Consider the following 19,279-nt stretch of genomic DNA (forward strand, 5'->3'; position numbering starts at 1 on the left):
TGCTCAAAATTAAGAACTTTAAAATAGGAGTGCTGCAAAAATACTTCAGGAAAAACTATTCTATCAAAACAATTCAAAAATTCTACCAAAACACTTAAAAAAATGCCTCCAATATCTCCCAAAGAAGGACTGTTTCCTCAAGTGATTTCCACTTGAAAACTTATCATTTTTGACTCTTTCAAAAAAAAAAAAAAATGTGTGAACGTACCAGATCAGAAGAGTAAAAAAGTTACTGGTGATAAAATAATGTTTTAATTACTTCTATGAAGGTGAAGGGCATGTTTTAACACTTCACCCAAGGTGTTTCACGAGTTTCTCGCATTGCACATGCAAGTCTGACCCTGGTCTAACAGCGACACTGTCAGTTTAAGTCAGTAATCTGCACGGAATGATCAGCGTGATCACAAATTACTAGGAGGGATAATTTTTGAAACATTATTTTTACCGTATATACTTGAGTATAAGCTGACCCGAGTATAAGCCGAGGCCCCCTAATTTTGCCACGGAAAACTGGCTAAACTTAATGACTCGAGTATAAGCCGGGTGTACATTGTCGCCTCATCCCTGTCCTGCTCTGTGTGGCTCACCGCCTCCCAGTACGCGTGGCTCGGCTCCCCCTTCTATGTATGGCTCAGCTCCCTGTCCTCCCCCCCGTGCTCCTCCGTGCTTCTAATGCCCTCTGTGAAGCCCCCATCCGCCTCTGTGCTGCCACCGTCCTCCTTTGTGCTGCACCCATCCTCCGTGCTTCCAATGCCCTCTATGCAGCCCCCATCCTCCTCTGTGCTTCCAATCCCCTCTTTGCAGCCCCCATCCTCCTCCAAGCTTCCCCTGTCCTTCCCCAGTCCTACTCTGTGCTGCCCTTGTCATCTTCCGTGCAGCCACCCATCCTCCCCTGTACTGCCGCCATCCTCCTCCTTCACACTCACCCTGCTGTTCCGTCGCTGAACGTCCCTGCATCCTCCATTGTCCAGCGCTGAAAGCTTCTTCCTGCCTTCAGCGGTCACATGGTACCGCTCATTAAGCTCATGAATATGCTTCCACGCCCATGGGCATCCATATTCATGAGCTTAATGAGCGGTACCATGTGACCGCTGAAGGCAGGAAGAAGCTGTCAGCGCTGGGACAAGGATGCAGGGGATGTTCAGGAAGGCACGGGAGGGGTGAGTATGACTTCCCAGCCACAGGCTCCTTCCACCGCTCCCCCTCCCCTGCTGGTTTCTGCTGAATGACTCGTGTATAAGCCGAGGGGGCATTTTCAGCACAAAAAAGTGCTGAAAATCTCGGCTTATACACGAGTATATACGGTAATTTTTAAAATCATGAAATATCTGTTAGTGTACCTTCTTATTAAATGTTTGTTACTACCAGGTTACCATCTATTTCTATGGTTAAGCCACTTTGACATGAATAAGGCAGTGTTTGTGTTAAAGGGATTAACAGCTGGATTGTGCACAGCAACCTACAGACAGTGTCAGGTTGGCGCTTTAATACTGATTAAAATGATACCTTGGATGATGAAATCCATCTCGTAGTTGTTGGTTAATCTTTATTTGTAGTTTCCAGTTAATGAGATTCTCATGCTTTGGGGTAGCCTGTGGGGGGTCTTTATGTCGTGCTCTATTCTTCCGCCATTTTCTAGTAGCAGTGTACCACCTCTGCACGTTGGACCCGGGCTGCGAACGCACCTACTATTACTTTATAATTTGGTGCTTTCCGCCAGCCCTAACACCGTGCCTGTGCAGTGACATAATTCGGAACGCGAAAGATGCTACTGCGCAGGCGTGCAACCAAAGGTGCCTTTTTGCTAGAGGAAAAAAAATATTGTCCAAAATGGTGCCGGTCTAGCCAGTGTAGACAGAAGCATAATTAATAACATGATAGATGCTACTGTCTACAAAGGCTCAGCCAGCACCATTTTGAGGAAGAATTTTTTTCTCACAAATTTAAATAATTAAATAAAATTAATATATGGATACTATATATCCAATTATGCTAAAGCGCAGGCACCTGCATGATGCATGTATTTTCTTTTATGAACAATAATATATACTGTATGTAAAATAAGAGGCAGGCTAGTGATGGATCAGTGACTTGTCATATGCCCATACAGATGAATATGTAAGCAGAGCACCACATGAAGATCCCCCCCACAGGCCGCCCCGAAGCACAAAAATCTCATTAACAGAAAACTTAAACAACAACCACAAGATGGATTTCACCAACCAACTTATCATTTTAATCAGTATAACAGCACCCACATGACAGTGCCTGCAGGTTACTGAGCACAATCCTGCTGACAGATTCACTTTAAAGAGGTTGAATGGGGTTGAATACAGTCCTAGGAGACCTCAGAGTATTATAAACACTTTTGAAGGCTGCTGGACTACCTACAATTGACAGCAAATTTAATCACCACAAATCAAATTTTATAGAAAACATTTTTGAACCTGGTGAGCTTGATTTTCAAATGATTTAAAAAGATTTTAGAAAAAATGTATATCTTCTTTTAAATCTTGCTCTGTTTCAAATTTGGTACAAGTAAAAGCACAAAATGAAGGTTATAAAGGATAAAACATGCTAACAGACAGGTGAATGCATCCAAGCACCAAAATATATAACTCAATGCAGTAGAGCATGGAACAAATACAAAACAAATAAGTGTAAACAGGTGTCAATGTTTGTTAACTTGGTAAATTAAAAAATGCATATCCACTTAGCACATCACCTATTTAATGCTAAATGTTTCTGCCAATTTTTGTGACTTCTTGTTCTTTTCTGACTGCTGAACTGCCTGATCCACTGACAGCACTTCTTTTAGTTGTCTCAAGACAAGTCCTTACACTGCCTACCCATCCACTCCAGAATTCAGTATAAACTTATCACCCTCACCTACAAAGCACTCCATGGCTCAGCACCACCCTACATCTCGTCCCTCATCTCAGCCTACCCCACTACCCGTGCCCTCCGCTAATGACCTGAGGTTAGCATCCTCATTAATCAGAACCTCCCATCTCCAAGACTTATCACGTGCCGTGCCGATTCTTTGGAATGTACTACCCAGGCTAGTATGATTAATCCCCAATCCCCACAGTTTTAAGCGTGCCTTAAAAACGCATTTGTTCAGACTGGCCTATTGCCTCAATGCACTAACCTAAATATCCCTGTGTGTCTCATTTCAAAATTTTTTACCATAACCAGGTTCCTCGCATCATGTTCTCACATGCTTTTTGCATTTAATATCTCTATGTGTCTGTACTGTTACATATTTAGATTTTTAACTGGTTCATGCAGCAACAGGAGCACCCGATTCTTACACTAGGGATGGTCCAAACAAAAACAATAAAAACAATTGTTACCATCCACCTTTCGTGTCTCCCCTTTTTCCTTATAGATTGTAAGCTTGCAAGCAGAGCCCTCATTCCTCTTGGTATCTGTTTTGATCTATGTGTTTATTGTTATGCTGTAATGTCTATTGTCTGTACAAATCCCCTCTATAATGTAAAGCGCAATATGCGGAATATGTTGGCGCTATAGAAATAAAATTACTTTTATTATTAAGACCAATGGACGAGACACGTGGGTAAACTAAGTCAGAAGATGTCTGCCCTAAAAGGCTACCATGAATAGAATTGGCTCTAGCCACTCTAACAGATCTTATGGGACGCATGGCCTTCCCATTTTAACAACCTAGTAAATAGGGAAGATTCCAGCTTCTAAATACAAATTCCAAAGTTTATTGAGACATTTCAAAATTCATTCCAAGAATTGGCATGGCGTTAAACGCCTAATATGGTGGGGAGATATATGTGTTATACCGCACTTTATCAAACATAACAATTCTAATCCTTACGACCTCAGATTTAAAGTTTCACATTATCATCAGTTACTTAATTCCTAGATTTACATAATATCACGTGATTCCAAGGGGAGCCAGTGCCTGACATGACTGGAATGGTGCTGGCATCGAAAGTGAGTATAAGTTTTATTATTTTATAAAGGGGACACACAAGGATTGAGAAGGGGTTATCCAAGTAGTGGACAACCCTTTAATTGTTAGGCTTATTTATCAGTAGATCATTTGTAGTTGAAAATATAATATTCACCTGCTATCATTTGCTGGAACTACTCCCCACAAATCAAGGCCATCTTCAGTTAAAGTACCTGTCTGAATAAAAAAGAAGCACAAAGTTAAAGTGGTTTCAAAGCCTTGTTTGCATGTGTTTGTATGTACAGGGTGTGCCATTTATATGGATTCACCTAAATAAAATGGGAATGATTGGTGATATCAACTTCCTGTTTGTGGCACATTACTATATGGAAGGGGGAAACTTTTCAAGAAGGGTGGTGACCATTTTGAAGTCGTCCATTTTGGATCCAGCTTTATTATTTTCAATGGGAAGAGGGTCATGTGACACATCAAACCTATTGAGAATTTCACAAGAAAAACAATGGTGTGCTTGGTTTTAATGTAAATTTATTGTTTCATGAGATATTTACAAGTTTATGACCACCTATAAAATATGTTCAAAAGTGCTGCCCATTGTGTTGGATTGTCAGTGTAACCCTCTTCTCCCACTCTTGACACACTGATAGTATCACGGCAGAAGAAATGCTAGTGTTAGGGCCCCGTTACATTTAGCGATGCACCAGCAATCCCGACCACGATACGACCCGGTCAGGATTGCTGGTGCATCGTTAAATGGCCGCTAGTGAGCTGCCAAACAGGCAGATCTCACCAGATCTCACCAGTGATGCAGCGATGCAGCAGCGGTCGTTACTTACCTCTCAGATGCGGTGATGATGACGTCCTCCGCCCGCGTCCACGCGTCGCTCGTCAGCCCAGCAGGAAGCCACCGACGAGAAATGGCCCAGGACGTTCTCACGCAATCAGCGAAAGCCAGCGGGGGAGCCGGTCGGAGGTATCACATGTAGCGATATCACTAGCAATATCGCTGCTGCGTCACAAAACCAGTGACGCTTTAGCGATATTGCTAGCGATATTGCTATGTGTAAAGCCCCTTTAGGGGGTCAGATCCCTTGTAGGAATGCTCATACCTGACACCCATAAAGTGGTGGTGCACCATCTTGCTGGAAAAACTCAGGGAACGTGTCATCTTCAGTGCATAAAGAGGGCAACACATCATCATGTAGCAATTTCAGATATCCAGTGGCAATGAAGTTTCCATTGATCAAGAATGTACCCCATATACCACACCATACCATCAATTATGGGTGTCAGGTTCGAGCATTCCTACATGAACAGTTTCCTGGAAAGTGGATTGGTTGTCGTGGGACTGTTGAATGGCCAACAAGGTCTCCCGATCTGACCCCCTTAGACTTTTATCTTTGGGGTCATCTGAAGGCAATAGTCTATGCTGTAAAGATAAGAGATGTGCAGCATCTGAAACAACAGATACTGCAAACCTATGCTAGCATTTTTTCTGTGGTGTTGCTATCAGTGTGTCAAGAGTGGAAGAAGAGAGTTGCATTGACAATCCAATACGAAGGGCAGCATTTTGAACACATTTTTATAAGTGGTCATAAACTTGTAAATAACTCATGAAACAATAAAGTTACATTAAAACCAAGCACACCATTGATTTTCTTGTGAAATTCTGAATAAGTTTGATGTGTCAAATGACCTTCTTCCCATTGAAAAAAAATAAAGTTGGATCCAAAATGGCCACCTTCAAAATGGCTGCCATGGTCACCAGCCATTTTGTAAAGTTTCCCCCTCCCATATACTAATGTGCCACAAACGGGAAGTTGATACCACCAACCATTCCCATTTTATTTAGGTGTATCCATAAAAATGGCCCACCCTGTGTATATATATATATATATATATATATATATATATATATATACAGTATATGTAACTATGGTCCCAACAATTCTTCTGTAATCAATGCCATGAGTACAATATAGTATGTTTTACAACAGTATGGTTGCAAAAGTCTTGACACAGCTCACTGGTTTTACCCATCATGAGAGGTTTCTTGTGTGGTACCTTGGTAATGAGAATCCTTTTCATAGGCTGTCAGTTGAATCAGCTGATATTAATTTTCACAAAGTAATTACTAGTAGATTTCATCTGATATCATATTTTTCAATGGCTTTTTATACCTCTCTTTCTTAATGTGTTCAATACTTTTTCCCTGTATCATATCTGATTATTACACATTACAATTTATGAAAATCTACAGTTTGATTTATTTTTCTGAGTAGATTGAATGGGTTTTTACTGTTATCTGGTGAGAATTTAATGTCAATAGTACCTTTAAAAATATATTTACTTAGAAGATTGGTGACATGTTATGTTAGGCGTCAAGTTTCCCCCACTGCACAGGGGGAATCTCAAGTCATGTCCTCTGCGGTCTCCCATTCTTCTGCGGCTGCAGAGATTCCTGCTCAGCAGAGATGTTGGTCCTGGCGTCTTGCCCAGGCTAATGCTAGGCATCTGGTTGCTCATTCGGGCTCTGCTGCAACTCCATGCTTGAGTCAGCAGCAAGCAGACGCTACAGGGACTAAGTCTTGTATTTTGCCTACTGAGCATGCCCGTGGGACGACCTCTCATTGGAGGTCGGAGGTCACATGCGCAGGTCCCGTTCCTGCTCTGATTGGTCCACTACTGGGAAGGTCCCTGAAGGACGCCGCTATAAAAGAGTCACATGGCCGCTCGGCCATGCGCTAGTATAGACTCTTATGCTTAAGGTGTGTTTGATGATGGATGCATGTATCTGGTGACTGACCCATTTGAAACCCCTACCCTTTGTTGTGCCTGTTGTTAGGGTCTTGTGGTTAGAGTCAGTGCCTGTCAGTGGCTAGGCTTTAGGCCACAGTGCTTCCAGGTCAGCACCTCACGTAGCGCCATATTGAGCCATCCAGCGCAAGGCACATAAGTACCACATCTACTGTGGCGCTGAGTGCTGGTGAGTCTAGAGGGACCCCGACCCTGTGTCTTGGGGCAGAGTCCTGTAACTTTACACCAGAGCTCACTTCGCCGAGCTCTGTGAGCTTAACAGGCTTCTGCATTTATATTTGGCGGTAGGGCAGCTCTGTGAGGCAACAGAGTCCGCCTCGTACACACCGGGTGATGTTAACCCACGTGCGTTCACTTTGTCCCTGCCCGTCTACGACCGGAGGTCCTCTCTTGGGCTCACTTGTCCAGGGTGGGTGGACATTTTGGGACAAAATGGACCTCTGAGCTTCTGGCGAGGACGTACTGGTGGCCGCATATGGCCCGAGACATCAGGGACTATATTCAGGCGTGTCTCCTGCACCCAGAATATGTCCCCTCGGCAACGGCCCTCTGGGCTACTTCACCCCCTGCCAGTGGCGGACAGATTGTCAGCATGGACTTTGTGGTGGGTCTGCACTGTCCAGGGGCAGGGTTGGTAGAGAGGACCAACCAGACCCTGGTCACATATCTATGACACTTTGTCTCAACAAGGCAGGATGACTGGACATCCCTGCTACCATGGGCGGAGTTTGTATTGAACAACGCTGTGGCCAATTCCACCGGTCAGACCCCATTCCTCCTCAATTACGGCCAGCATCCTTGTGTCCCTGTTCCCATGCCCGTGTCTTCCACCGATTCTAGGGTGGCAGACTGGGCGGTGGAGGCATGTGATGTTTGGGACCGCACTCAGGATGCCATCCGGGCCCCCAATGAGAGAATGAAGGCCTCGGCCGATGCACACCGGCGCCCCACTCCGACCTCCCCTGGTGACTTAGTGTGGCTCTCTGCCCGTAACATCAGGCTGAGGGTCGAGTACACTAAGTTCGCACCTCGCTACATTGGTCCTTTCAAGGTCCTCAAACAGGTCAACCCTATAGTCTACTGGCTGGCCCTTCCCCAAAGCCTGGGTATCACTGATACCTTCCACGTTTCTCTCCTTAAGCCCATTCACATGTCCTGGTTCTCCGAGTCATCTGCCAGGACATCAAGCTTGTCCTCGGATTAGTTTGAGGTGAACGCCATTGTGAGGTACAAGTTAGTACGTGGAAAAAAGTATTATCTGGTGGATTGGAGGGGTCATGACCCAGAGGATGGAACCTGGGAGCCAGTGGAGAACATCCGCGCTCCACTACTCATTGTGGCTTTTGTGCGTAGCGAGTCTCAGGGGGGAGGGTGGCCTAGGGAGGTAATGTTAGCTGTCGAGTTTCCCCCACTGCACAGGGGGAATCTCAAGCCATGTCCTCTGCGGCCGCAGAGATTCCTGCTCAGCAGAGACATCAGTCCAAGCGTCTTGCCCAGGCTAATACTATGCGTCTGGTTGCTCCTTCAGGCTCTGCTGTAACACCATGCTTGAGTCAGCAGCAAGCAGATGCTCCAGAGACTAAGTCCTGTATTTTGCCTACTAAGCATGCCCGTGGGACGACCTCTCATTGGAGGTCGGAGGTCACATGCACAGGTCCCGTTCCTGCTCTGATTGGTCCACTACTGGGAAGGTCCCTGAAGGACGCCACTATAAAAGAGTCACATGGCCGCTCGGCCATGCGCTAGTATAGACTCTTATGCTTAAGGTGTGTATGATGATGGATGCATGTATCTGGTGACTGACTCATTTGAAACCCCTACCCTTGGTTGTGCCTGTTGTTAGGGTCTAGTGGTTAGAGTTAGCACCTGTCAGTGGCTAGGCTTTAGGCCACAGTGCTTCCAGGTCAGCACCTCAAGTAGCGCCATATTGTGCCATCCAGCGCAAGGCACATAAGTACTGCATCTACTGCGACGCCGAGTGCTGGTGAGTCTAGAGAGACTCCGACCCTGTGTCTTGGGGCAGAGTCCTGTGACTTTACACCAGTGCTCACTTCGCCAAGCTCTGTGAGCTTAACAGGCTTTGGCATTTATATTTGGCGGTAATGCGGCTCTGTGAGGCAACAGAGTCCACCTCGTACACACCGGGTGACTTCAACCCGCGTGTGCTCACTTATTATACCGCCATATAATATCTGCCATTACTTAGCTGCAGTATTTCATCTCTGCACGGTGGACCACAGGCTGCAAACACACCTCATTAACATTTTATTATTTGGTGCGTTCCGCCAGAATAACATGTTAAATGCTTATTTCACGCGCTATATAAATACTATACACACACTATACAAACAGTATATATGACAAAGCACTAAGCTTCAATGGAAAAATAATACATTTAGTACATTTCACATGGGTGAAAAACATTTTTTTTCTTCACACTTGGAGTGCAACAGGTTTTTTTTACTTACTACTTGGCAGGAAGCTTAAAAATAGAGTCCTTGGATTTTTACTCACTGCCTAAGCATGACACTTCTTTCTTTTATGTATATTTCTCTGAAAAGACACTTTTACTCTTTAGTATATTAATCTAAAGTAGAGAGTGTCTTGCTTGTATGTCTTGTGATCTTGATAAGTATAGTGAGAACAGTAGCATGATAAACGTTGGCACTTGACAATATTGAATTTGCTAATATATAACATCTGCAGTAGATTTGCACAATGAAGGCCTTGATTCTTCAAAGCTTTTAAAAAGGCTTAATATTTTTACACATCAAGAGGTATGCAAAAATGTTGTGACTTTTTTAATTTAATGCCAGTTTCGCCAACTTTTGTCAAAAAGGAAAACAAGATGGAGGCGTAACGAGGATGTGATGTCTTTTTCTAGAAATCTTACTCCAACCTCTGAGTGGAGTAAGATTTGTGGTGAGGTGCACAGAAATACACACCATTTCTCAGGTTCAACTAATTAATTAGAAGGTTCTGGCTATAACAGTCTCCATCAAGAACGCGCGAAAATCACCAGTCTTGATTAATCTGGGCCTAATTTTCTGGAATTGTTTAACACTGTACAGGACAACTCTTACCTTATCGAAGCACACTAGGTTTATTCTCCCACACACATTGATCCTCTGAGGACTAATGCAAAATATTTTTTTCTTTTTAAGTCGTTTTTGAGCATACATGATGGCTGTTGCAACTGCGGCAGGAAGTACTGGGGGTATCGCAACGGTTACTACAAGTAATGACTTGACAATGACATCTCGAGCTGTTCCCTAAAATATAAACCATGCCATAAGAGTCACTGTTACATGATTTACATGTTACTGAGAAAGACCTTGAAAGAAAGACTAGTAATAATAGCAATCACACTTATTTTGAAGCTAACTACTATAGTACATGAGAATGTCCATCATCTTGTTAAACTGACAGAAACCTGTCATAGGTGATTAATAGGACAGATGTGTGTGAGCATGTGCAGTAGGATACTGTGACCTGGAGAAAGTTTGACAGTACATGGTGTGGGTCATCTATAGGTCACTGCAACCACTCAGCATTCAGAAAGATCAGATGGACAATAACTAAACAGGTTCTGTTCATGTGATACTGAAGAGCAATCCTGAAAATATGCAATTATTATCAAACTGCCAATTAGCTGTTACGAGCTGCAGTGGTGGACAGTAGTAAAAAAAAAAATGGAGCTGCACTGCACAGCTTCATTCAAAATGTAGAGGCCGAATCTGGGATCTGCAGATCATATCCAATTATTACATCTGTCAGCAACCAAACATCACAGCAGCTGTGATGGTGCCATATTGTGACCATGTTAATGAGCCATAACTATAGTTGTGCTTTACTAATTAATCTATAATATAACGCGCTAAGCGTCACTCTGTCCGAAGCCTTTATAGACTGCGCAAGCGCGATGCGCCTTCGCAGTCTGGCTCCAGACAGAATGAGGCATCCAGCGGTGAGGAGTGTGTATTGCGCCCGGAGATGGCGTACATACCGCGATCTCGGGCGCCATACTTACATACTTACCTGACCGGGAGGAGCATTGCCGCAGAGCTTCTCTTCGGCCAGAGACCGGGGCAGGAGTGCAGTCGGAATCGCGCATGCACATAGCGCTATCCAGCGCCATTTTACTTAAGACACATTTGCACTCCGGCGCCAGACTCCTCCCCCGCCTCCAGCAGAACGTGACAGCGCTGGAGCGCTGGAAAGAAGAGTGAGTATAAATGTTTTTTTTTTGTTTGTGTGTAGTTTAATAGGGGTGAGGTGGACCATACATATCAGGATAGGGGGGTGAAAGGTAGCATGCATACCAGGAAAGGGGGGAGAGGGGACCATGCATACCACGAAAGAGGAGTGAGGGGACCATGCATACCATGAAACGAGGGTGAGGGGACTATGCATACCACGAAAGGGGGGTGAGGGTACCATGCATACCACGAAAGGAGGGTGAGGGGACCATGCATACCAGGATACAGGAGTGAAGGGACCATGCATACCAGGATTGGGGTTGAGAGGACCATGCACACCAGGATAGGGGGGTGAGGGGGCCATGCATACCAGGAAAGGGGGGTGAAGGGACCATACATACCAGGATAGGGATAAGGGGGTACCATGCTTACCAGGATTGGGGGAGTGAGGGTACCATGCATACCAGGATAGGGATGAGGGGTGCCATGCATACCAGGATAGGAGGGAGGCAGCACATACCAGGATGGGAGACCATATATCAATAAAAATGCTTGCCACCCGGGTGTAGAACGAGTTCATAGCTTGTAATATATAAAAACATTTTTCCATCAAATCCTGATCACAAGGCCTGATTGCAGCAGTGGGGAGACAAGGGAGGAAGGGTTGAGGAGGTAAAAGTGGCTGGGACCCTAGGAGGTAGCGACCATGCTATTTTAGAATTTTGGATAACTAGAGGCGGAAGACCTGTGAAGACTCAGACGTCAAGGTTAGATTTCAGAAAGGCAGATTTCAAGGGATTCAGAAAGAGAATTGGAGGGATCCAATGGCTGGATATCCTTAAAGACAAAAATGTCCAGGAAGGATGGGAAATCTTGAAAAATTAAATTCTTAAAGCACAGTTGTTAACAATTCCGAAAAGAGGGAAGAATAGGAAGCATTTAAGGAAACCAGGATGGATGAACACAGAACTTAAGCACATGCTAAAAAGGAAGAAAAAAATGTTTATAAAATGGAAAGATGGAGGCATATCTAAAGAAGAAAATAATGCTGTCTGCAGAACCTGTAGGGCACAAATCAGATTATCTAAAGCTGAAAATGAATTGAGGCTTGCAAGAGATGTCAAAAGCAATAATAAAGGATTTTGGGGATATGTCAAAAGTAAAAGAAAAGTCAAAGATGCTATAGGATTTTTACAGGATGAAAATGATGAAATGGTAAGACAGGATGTTGAGAAGGCTGAACTTTTAAATTCCTATTTTGCATCTGTTTTCTCTCAGAAAGGAAATGTAACATCAACTGTTCTTCACTGTCCTATTAAGGGAATAGAAGAATCCAGGATATCTATAAACAGAAAGATAGTAAGGAAACACTTAGCTAACCTAAATGAATTCAAGTCTCCAGGTCCAGATGAATTACACCCCAGAGTACTGAAGGAGATAGCAGAAGAAATTTTTGAACCCCTCTCCATAATCTTTGAAAATTCTTGGAGAACAGGAGAAGTGCCAGAAGACTGGAGAAGAGCAAATGTTGTTCCTATCTTCAAAAAGGGGAAGAAGGTGGACCCAGGCAACTATAGGCTGGTGAGTCTGACTTCTATACCAGGAAAGATCTTTGAACAAATTATTAAACAACATGTATGTCAGTACCTGGATAAGAATGAAGTGATTAAACAGAGTCAGCATGGGTTTGTAACTAATAAGTCATGTCAGACTAACTTAATTTCCTTCTATGACGGAATCACTCATTGGGTGGATCAAGGAAATGCTGTAGATATAGTATATCTTGACTTCAGCAAAGCATTTGACAAAGTCTCTCATACAATCCTTATAGAAAAAATGACTAAGTATGGAATGGACAAGGCAACTGTTAGGTGGATTCATAACTGGCTTAGTGATCGGACCCAAAGAGTGGTCGTAAATGGCTGCACATCCAGTTGGAAGAATGTCTCAAGTGGGGTACCACAGGGCTCTGTCCTGGGCCCTGTATTGTTCAACATCTTTATCAACGATTTAGATGAAGGAATTGAGGGTAAACTGATTAAATTTGCTGATGACACAAAGCTAGGAGGGATAGCTAATACTAGAGAAGAGAGAGAGAGGATTCAAAAAGATATAAATAAACTGGAGAAGTGGGCAGCAACTAACAGAATGGTTTTTAAGAGGGAGAAATGCAAAGTACTACATCTGGGCAATAAAAATGAAAAAAGCATATACAGAATGGGAGGAATAGGGCTAAGTGACAGCACATGTGAAAAAGACTTGGGTATACTAATAGATCACAGACTGAATATGAGTCAACAGTGTGATGCAGCAGCAAAAAAGGCAAATGCAATTCTAGGATGTATTAACAGAAGCATACAGTCTAGATCACGTGAAGTCATTATTTCCCTCTACTCCTCTTTGGTCAGACCTCCAGTTTTGGGCACCACATTTTAAAAAAGACATCAACAAACTGGAGCAAGTTCAGAAAAGAGCGACCAGAATGGTGACCGGTCTGCAAACCCTGTCTTATGAGGAAAGGTTGCAGGATTTGGGAATGTTTAGTTTGCAAAAGAGAAGACTGAGAGGAGACTTAATAGCTGTCTACAAATATCTAAAGGGCTATAACATTGTAGAAGGATCAACTTTATTCTCATTTGCACAAGGAAAGACTAGAAGCAATGGGATGAAACTGAATGGGAGGAGACACAGAATAGATATTAGAAAAAACTTTTTGACAGAGTGATCTATGAGTGGAACAGGCTGCCACGAGAAGTGGTGAGTTCTCCTTCAATGGAAGTCCTCAAACAGAGGCTGGACAGACATCTGACTGGGATGATTTAGCGAATCCTGCTTTGAGCAGGGGGTTGAACCAGATGTCCCAGGAGGTCCCTTCCAACTCTACGATTCTATGATTCTATGATTCTATGATTATGATTAAGGGTAGGCCGATCTATCCTGACATGTATCCTCTACCTTTTGCCTTATTTAGCAATCAGGTTTGCTGGCTCTTTTACAGGTCATCAGCTCAGTGAGACTGCTCTTTTCTTTCCTCAGAAAGGTGCTCTGAGTCTGAGCTTCGTGATCTAAATGCACATTCTGTTGTGTGGACTGCATTGTTTGTATAAGGTGCCTTCTACTATATCCACACTATGACTTTAAGAGACATTTCAGATCTAGGATAAGCCCGATAGACGTGGGCTTCTCTTTTCCTTGTTTTTTATTTTTACCTTTTATCACAATCTAAAAAATACTGTCTCAATTCAGCTACACGAAAACCTGCTAAGTGGACTGTTGTATAGGGCATCCATTTTCTCAACGAGTTCCACTATCTAAATCCCGAATCTTCTGCTATAATTTTATAGTATATACAGCTCTGATATTTGGAGTTATATGATTGTATGACTAGTACTTTATAGGGACATTGGAACTCTTTAAGACGCTTTTCTGGGTTTATGATATTGATGTCCTATGATTAAGATATGGCATCAATATGAAATGCATGGAACCCAACACACGGGCTCTCCATGCATGTGCTGTGACTGTGACACAGCCGTGACACATGTAGTTGCGGCGCCAATCAGCTGATCAGCCGGCGCAATCCATGAAGTCAAGTTCCCTCTGCAGCTTATTCAGTAAGCACTATAGCTTTCTGAATAAGAGGGAACCCAAACAAATTCACTCAACTCTACTACCTAGGGGTCTCTACTCACTGCTTCCCTAGTGTTAGCCCCCCTCCCTTTCCCTTATTCCTTTGTGTTGCATTTAGTCTGTCCTACACCTTGCGTGACATTCACCCTGTGAGTCTTTGCTGGTGACATGGATGAGACAGCGACCAATAAGACTGAGGTTCCTGAACTTGGAGTTTCTGGGGGAAATATTGGGACTGTTCCAATGCAGGATCTTACAAAGGAGCATTTGACAATGTAACTGTGATAAATGGGGCAGCCAGGTTTCAATATATCGCGTTAAATAAGGAGCTGCTATATCTGGTCACTAAACAAAGAGAGGAAGAGGTAAAGCAGTTCTTAGTACTGGGTCCCTATAGGCATAGGGTACTAGACCTGGCTCATTCTCATGTCTTGGGTGGGCATCTAGGTATAGCCAAAACTCAAGAATGGGTCCTTCAGACGTTCTACTGGCCTGGATGTCACAGAGAGATTGTTAACTGCTGCTGATCCTGCTCTACTGGTCCACTAACTGCTCCCGTATCCCACTTCCTTAGCCCCATATTGCCATTGCCCATTATAGAGGTCCAATTTGACTGGATTGTCATGGATCTTGAAGGGCCCTTAGTTAAGTCCGCCAGGGGGTACCAATACATTCTAGTGGTGATGGACAATGGAACACGGTTCCTGAAGGCAGTACCACTGAGAAACTCCTCCAGGAGCATAGCCAGAGAGCTAGTCCATATTTTCTCCTGGATGGGCCTGCCAAAGGAGATCTTGATGGAACAAGCAACTACTTTTATGTCCAAACTGGTGAGGGAGTTGTGTAAGGCTCTCCAGCTTACACAACTCCGGTCGTCGGTGTACCATCCGCAGATGGATGGCCTGGTGGAGAGGTTCAACAAGACCTTGAAATCCATGCTTAAGAAGGTTGTGGAGAAGGATGGCTCAGACAGGGATTGCCTGCTGCTGTACAGGCCTCTATGGGGTTCTCACTGTTCGAGTTGCTATACAGATGGCACCCTCGTCGACTTCTGGATATTGCAAAGTAGACCTGGGAAGCAGAGGTTACACCCCACCAGAGCTTCATCGACCATGTGGCCCAGATCACAAAGTTGATGCCAATTGTGAAGGAGAGCCTAATTCAAACACAAGAGGGCCAAGCAAGGGTCTATAGTGGAGCAAGACTGAGACATTTTATCTCTGGTGACTGGCTCTTGGTGTTGATCCCCACAGTGGAAAGTAAGTTCCTGCCAAGTGGCAAGGGCCTTATGAAGTGGTCAAAAATTTGAGTGATGTCAGCTACAAGGTTCACCAACCAGGGAGAAGAAAGCAGAACCAGGTGTACCACATTAAGCTGCTCAAACCATGGTGCGACAGGAAGTGGTGGAAGCTAGGTGCCTGGGGGCCAACCTTGAAGCCAGGGCCAAGGATGTCACAGTGGCAGAGACATTGTCACCAGCCAAGAAACAACAGTGTCGAGAGCTGCTTCAGCAGAACTGGAACCTGTTTTCAAAATTGACTGGCTGTACGGAGGTCGTGAAACTTGAGTTTTGGTTCGCCCCCACATGTGAGGGTGAACCAAAAGCAGTATTGGATTCCCAAAGTCCACCACGAGTTGATCTCCAAGGAAGTGAGGAGAATGTTGATCCTGGGCGTAATTGAGGAGTCAAAGAGCGGTTGGTCTAGCTACATTGCCCTTGTGCCGAAGACGGATCGAGAGTGGCATTCCTGTACTGACTACCGGAAGCTTAATAAGGTTCCAAGTTCGACGCACATCCCATGCCCCCGGGTCGATGAAGCTGTGCAGTGCAGCTCCATTTGCGAGGCTAGGAACAGCCAGATATATCACCACCCTAGACCTAACGAAAGGGTACAAGCAAATTCTCCTGTCCCCTAGTGCCAAGGAAAAGACAGCCTTCTCTTCACCTGATGGGTGCTTTTAATACACCAGGATGCTGTTTGGTCTGCAGGGAGCCCCAGCTACCTTCCAGAGGGCCATGGACCAGATCCTAGCCTCTCACAACAGCTTGATTTTCAGCTTGGTTTGGGGAAGTCACCTGGAGAAGGTCCTGGCGATACTGGATGCACTGAGGAAGGCAGGGTTTTCCATAAACCCAAAGAAGTGTGCAATGGGGAAAGAAGAGGTAAAATACTTGGGCTATACCGTATAGTCAGAAGAGGTAAAATAAAACCACAAGTAAATAAGGAGGAGACAATCCAAAATTGACCTCAACCAGTCACCAAAAAGTAGGTCTGGGCATTTCTTGGAATTGTGGGATACTATTAACAATTTATCCAAAATTTTGCCATGACAGCTGCCTCCTAACTGATCATCTTATATAAACAAAGACGTTGATGGCCAAATGGACATCTGAAGCAGAGATGGCGTTCCAGGATTTGAAGCTCACCCTATTCGAACAGCTGGTCTTGGTCGCACCTGACTTCACTAAGGAGTTTGTGGTCCAGACGGACACCTCCAAAGTCGGTTTGGGAGCTGTGTTGTCCCAGGAAGTAGATTGGGACGAATATCTAGAACATGTGTCCAGAAGTTCAGGTTAGTGTCAGATCATGCGCCCCTGAGATGTTTGAGGAAAAGAAATGGGAAGAATGCTCGGGTGACTAGGTGGTGTCTGGAGCTCCAGGACTTCAGCTTCCATGTGGAGCATAGGCCAAGGAAACTACATTGGAACACAGATGCCCTATCCAGACTTCCTTGCTTAGTGAGTGAAGGTGCCAAAACCCCAGGCTTTGGGCAGAAGGGGGGATATGTGACAAAGTCATTGGCAGAGTGCTGGTGGGGAGCTATGTTTCATTGAGGCTATTAGCTTCATGATGTGAAACCCTGAAGTTTTTTCTAGCACACTATGTGTTGAGAGAGGTTAATGGGCCATTTTAAGGGCTGTTTTTTGTGGACAACCATAGAGCGGGTGGGAGGTTGTCCACCTTATGTCTACCCCAGGGTATGGTTTGGGGTTTAAATAGTTGACATTTTGAGTCATTCAGTCGAGCTCCAGTGCTAGGTGTCCTGACAAGGAAGTTGAACCTTTATATGTGAGTTTCCTGAACAGGGACTGTGCTGTATTTATGTTCTGCTTTTCCTTAGAAAAGTCTTGTCTATTTTTGCTAACTCTGCAGTGGCTTATACAGCATCCTTATCAAACCAGTGAGAGTCTTAAAGAGACAGTGTTCCTGTGTCTACCTTCGTGCTCAGCCAAGTGAGCTGATCTACCACTATATATATATATATATATATATATATATATATATAAATGAGTGTATGTATGTACAGTATGTGTGTATCAAGCCACGCCCACTCCATATAGCCCCTGTTAGGCGTCAAGTTTCTGCGTCTGCTCTGCAGGAATCCAGAGCCTCACATTCTGCGGTCTCCTGCTGTCTTTCTACTGCAGAGGAGATTACTTTGCAGCAGACTGCTCCAGAGACTAAGTCCCTCTGTGCTCCTACTGGGCATGCTCATGTGATGATCTCCCATTGGAGATCGGGAGTCATGTGCCCAGGTCCTGTTCCAGATCTCATTTGTCCATCTCGGAGATCTGGAAGGTCCCGCATGGCTATAAAAAGCGCGCATGGCCATTCCGCCATGCGCTAGTATAGACTATACTGCTATGTGTGAATGGTGACGGATGTATGATTCTGGTGACTGACTTATTATGAAACCCCTTCCCTCTGATATTACGCATGTGGTTAGGGAATTAGTTCAGTAGTCTGCACCAGTCTGTGGCAAGCCTTAGGCCACTGTGCACACCGCACCTCTGCGCTAGCGTCCGACATAGCGCCTGCTTTGTAGCTGTGTCGTCCAGCGGCAGTGTCCTGCACCGCGCTGCAGTTGCAGCCCTTCTTGGCGTTCGCAGTAGCGACGCCGCACACACGGTAGGTCTAGACGGACGCAGCCCCTCTGTCTTAGTTCCTGCTCCTGTGACCTTATACCGTGTGTGCATTTACCTGAGACCTGTGACTCTAACAGGCTCAGCCTTTTGTATGTTTTTGTTGCGGCGCCTCTGTGTGTGAACAGAGCCCGCTCTGCGCACTTCGGGTGAAGTTGAATCCGTGCGCATTATATCGCCATATTGCTTGTATGCCATTACTCAGCAGCGGTTGTAACACCTACTGCACGATGGACCCCGAGCGGCGAACGCACTTTATTATTATTTTTATTTAGTGGTTCTGCCGTTTCTAACAGCCCCACCCACTCCACATAGCCACACTCACTCCACATGCAAAGCTCCATATAATAAATATCTAGTACAGTCATATGTAAAAATTTGGGCACCCCTATTAATGTTAACCTTTTTTCTTTATAACAATTTTGTTTTTGCAACAGCTATTTCAGTTTCATATATCTAATAACTGATGGACTCAGTTATATTGATGGACTATATATATATATCTTGCTGCAGATGGTGTCACTGTGCATCGGTCAACAATACAGCGCATGCATAACGCCTTTTTGTATGACCAAACAACTCAATCTTTGATTCATCAGTCCACAGGACCTTCCTCCAAAATGTAACTGGCTTGTCCAAATGTGCTTTTGCATACCTCAGGCGACTCTGTTTGTGGCGTGCTTGCAGAAACGGCTTCTTTCGCATCACTCTCCCATACAGCTTCTCCTTGTGCAAAGTGCGCTGTATTGTTGACCGATGCAC

At 44.5% G+C, this 19,279-nt stretch overlaps 1 protein-coding gene across 1 annotated transcript in view; it reads right to left on the reverse strand.

Annotated features, from left to right (window-relative positions):
- The window catches only part of LOC141092484 (probable cation-transporting ATPase 13A4), a 374,510-nt gene that overhangs the window by 131,071 nt on the left and 224,160 nt on the right, over positions 1–19,279 (reverse strand). Inside the window, exons 12-13 of the mRNA XM_073578655.1 lie at positions 9,847–10,035; positions 4,104–4,165 (exon numbers count right to left, since the gene is read on the reverse strand). Of these exons, the coding sequence (XP_073434756.1) occupies positions 4,104–4,165; positions 9,847–10,035 (251 nt within the window). The remainder of the gene's footprint in view (positions 1–4,103; positions 4,166–9,846; positions 10,036–19,279) is intronic.

This window comes from Dendrobates tinctorius, unplaced genomic scaffold, assembly GCF_039654945.1.
Source record: "Dendrobates tinctorius isolate UK_male_01 unplaced genomic scaffold, ASM3965494v1 ptg000060l, whole genome shotgun sequence".
NCBI lineage: Eukaryota > Metazoa > Chordata > Amphibia > Anura > Dendrobatidae > Dendrobates > Dendrobates tinctorius.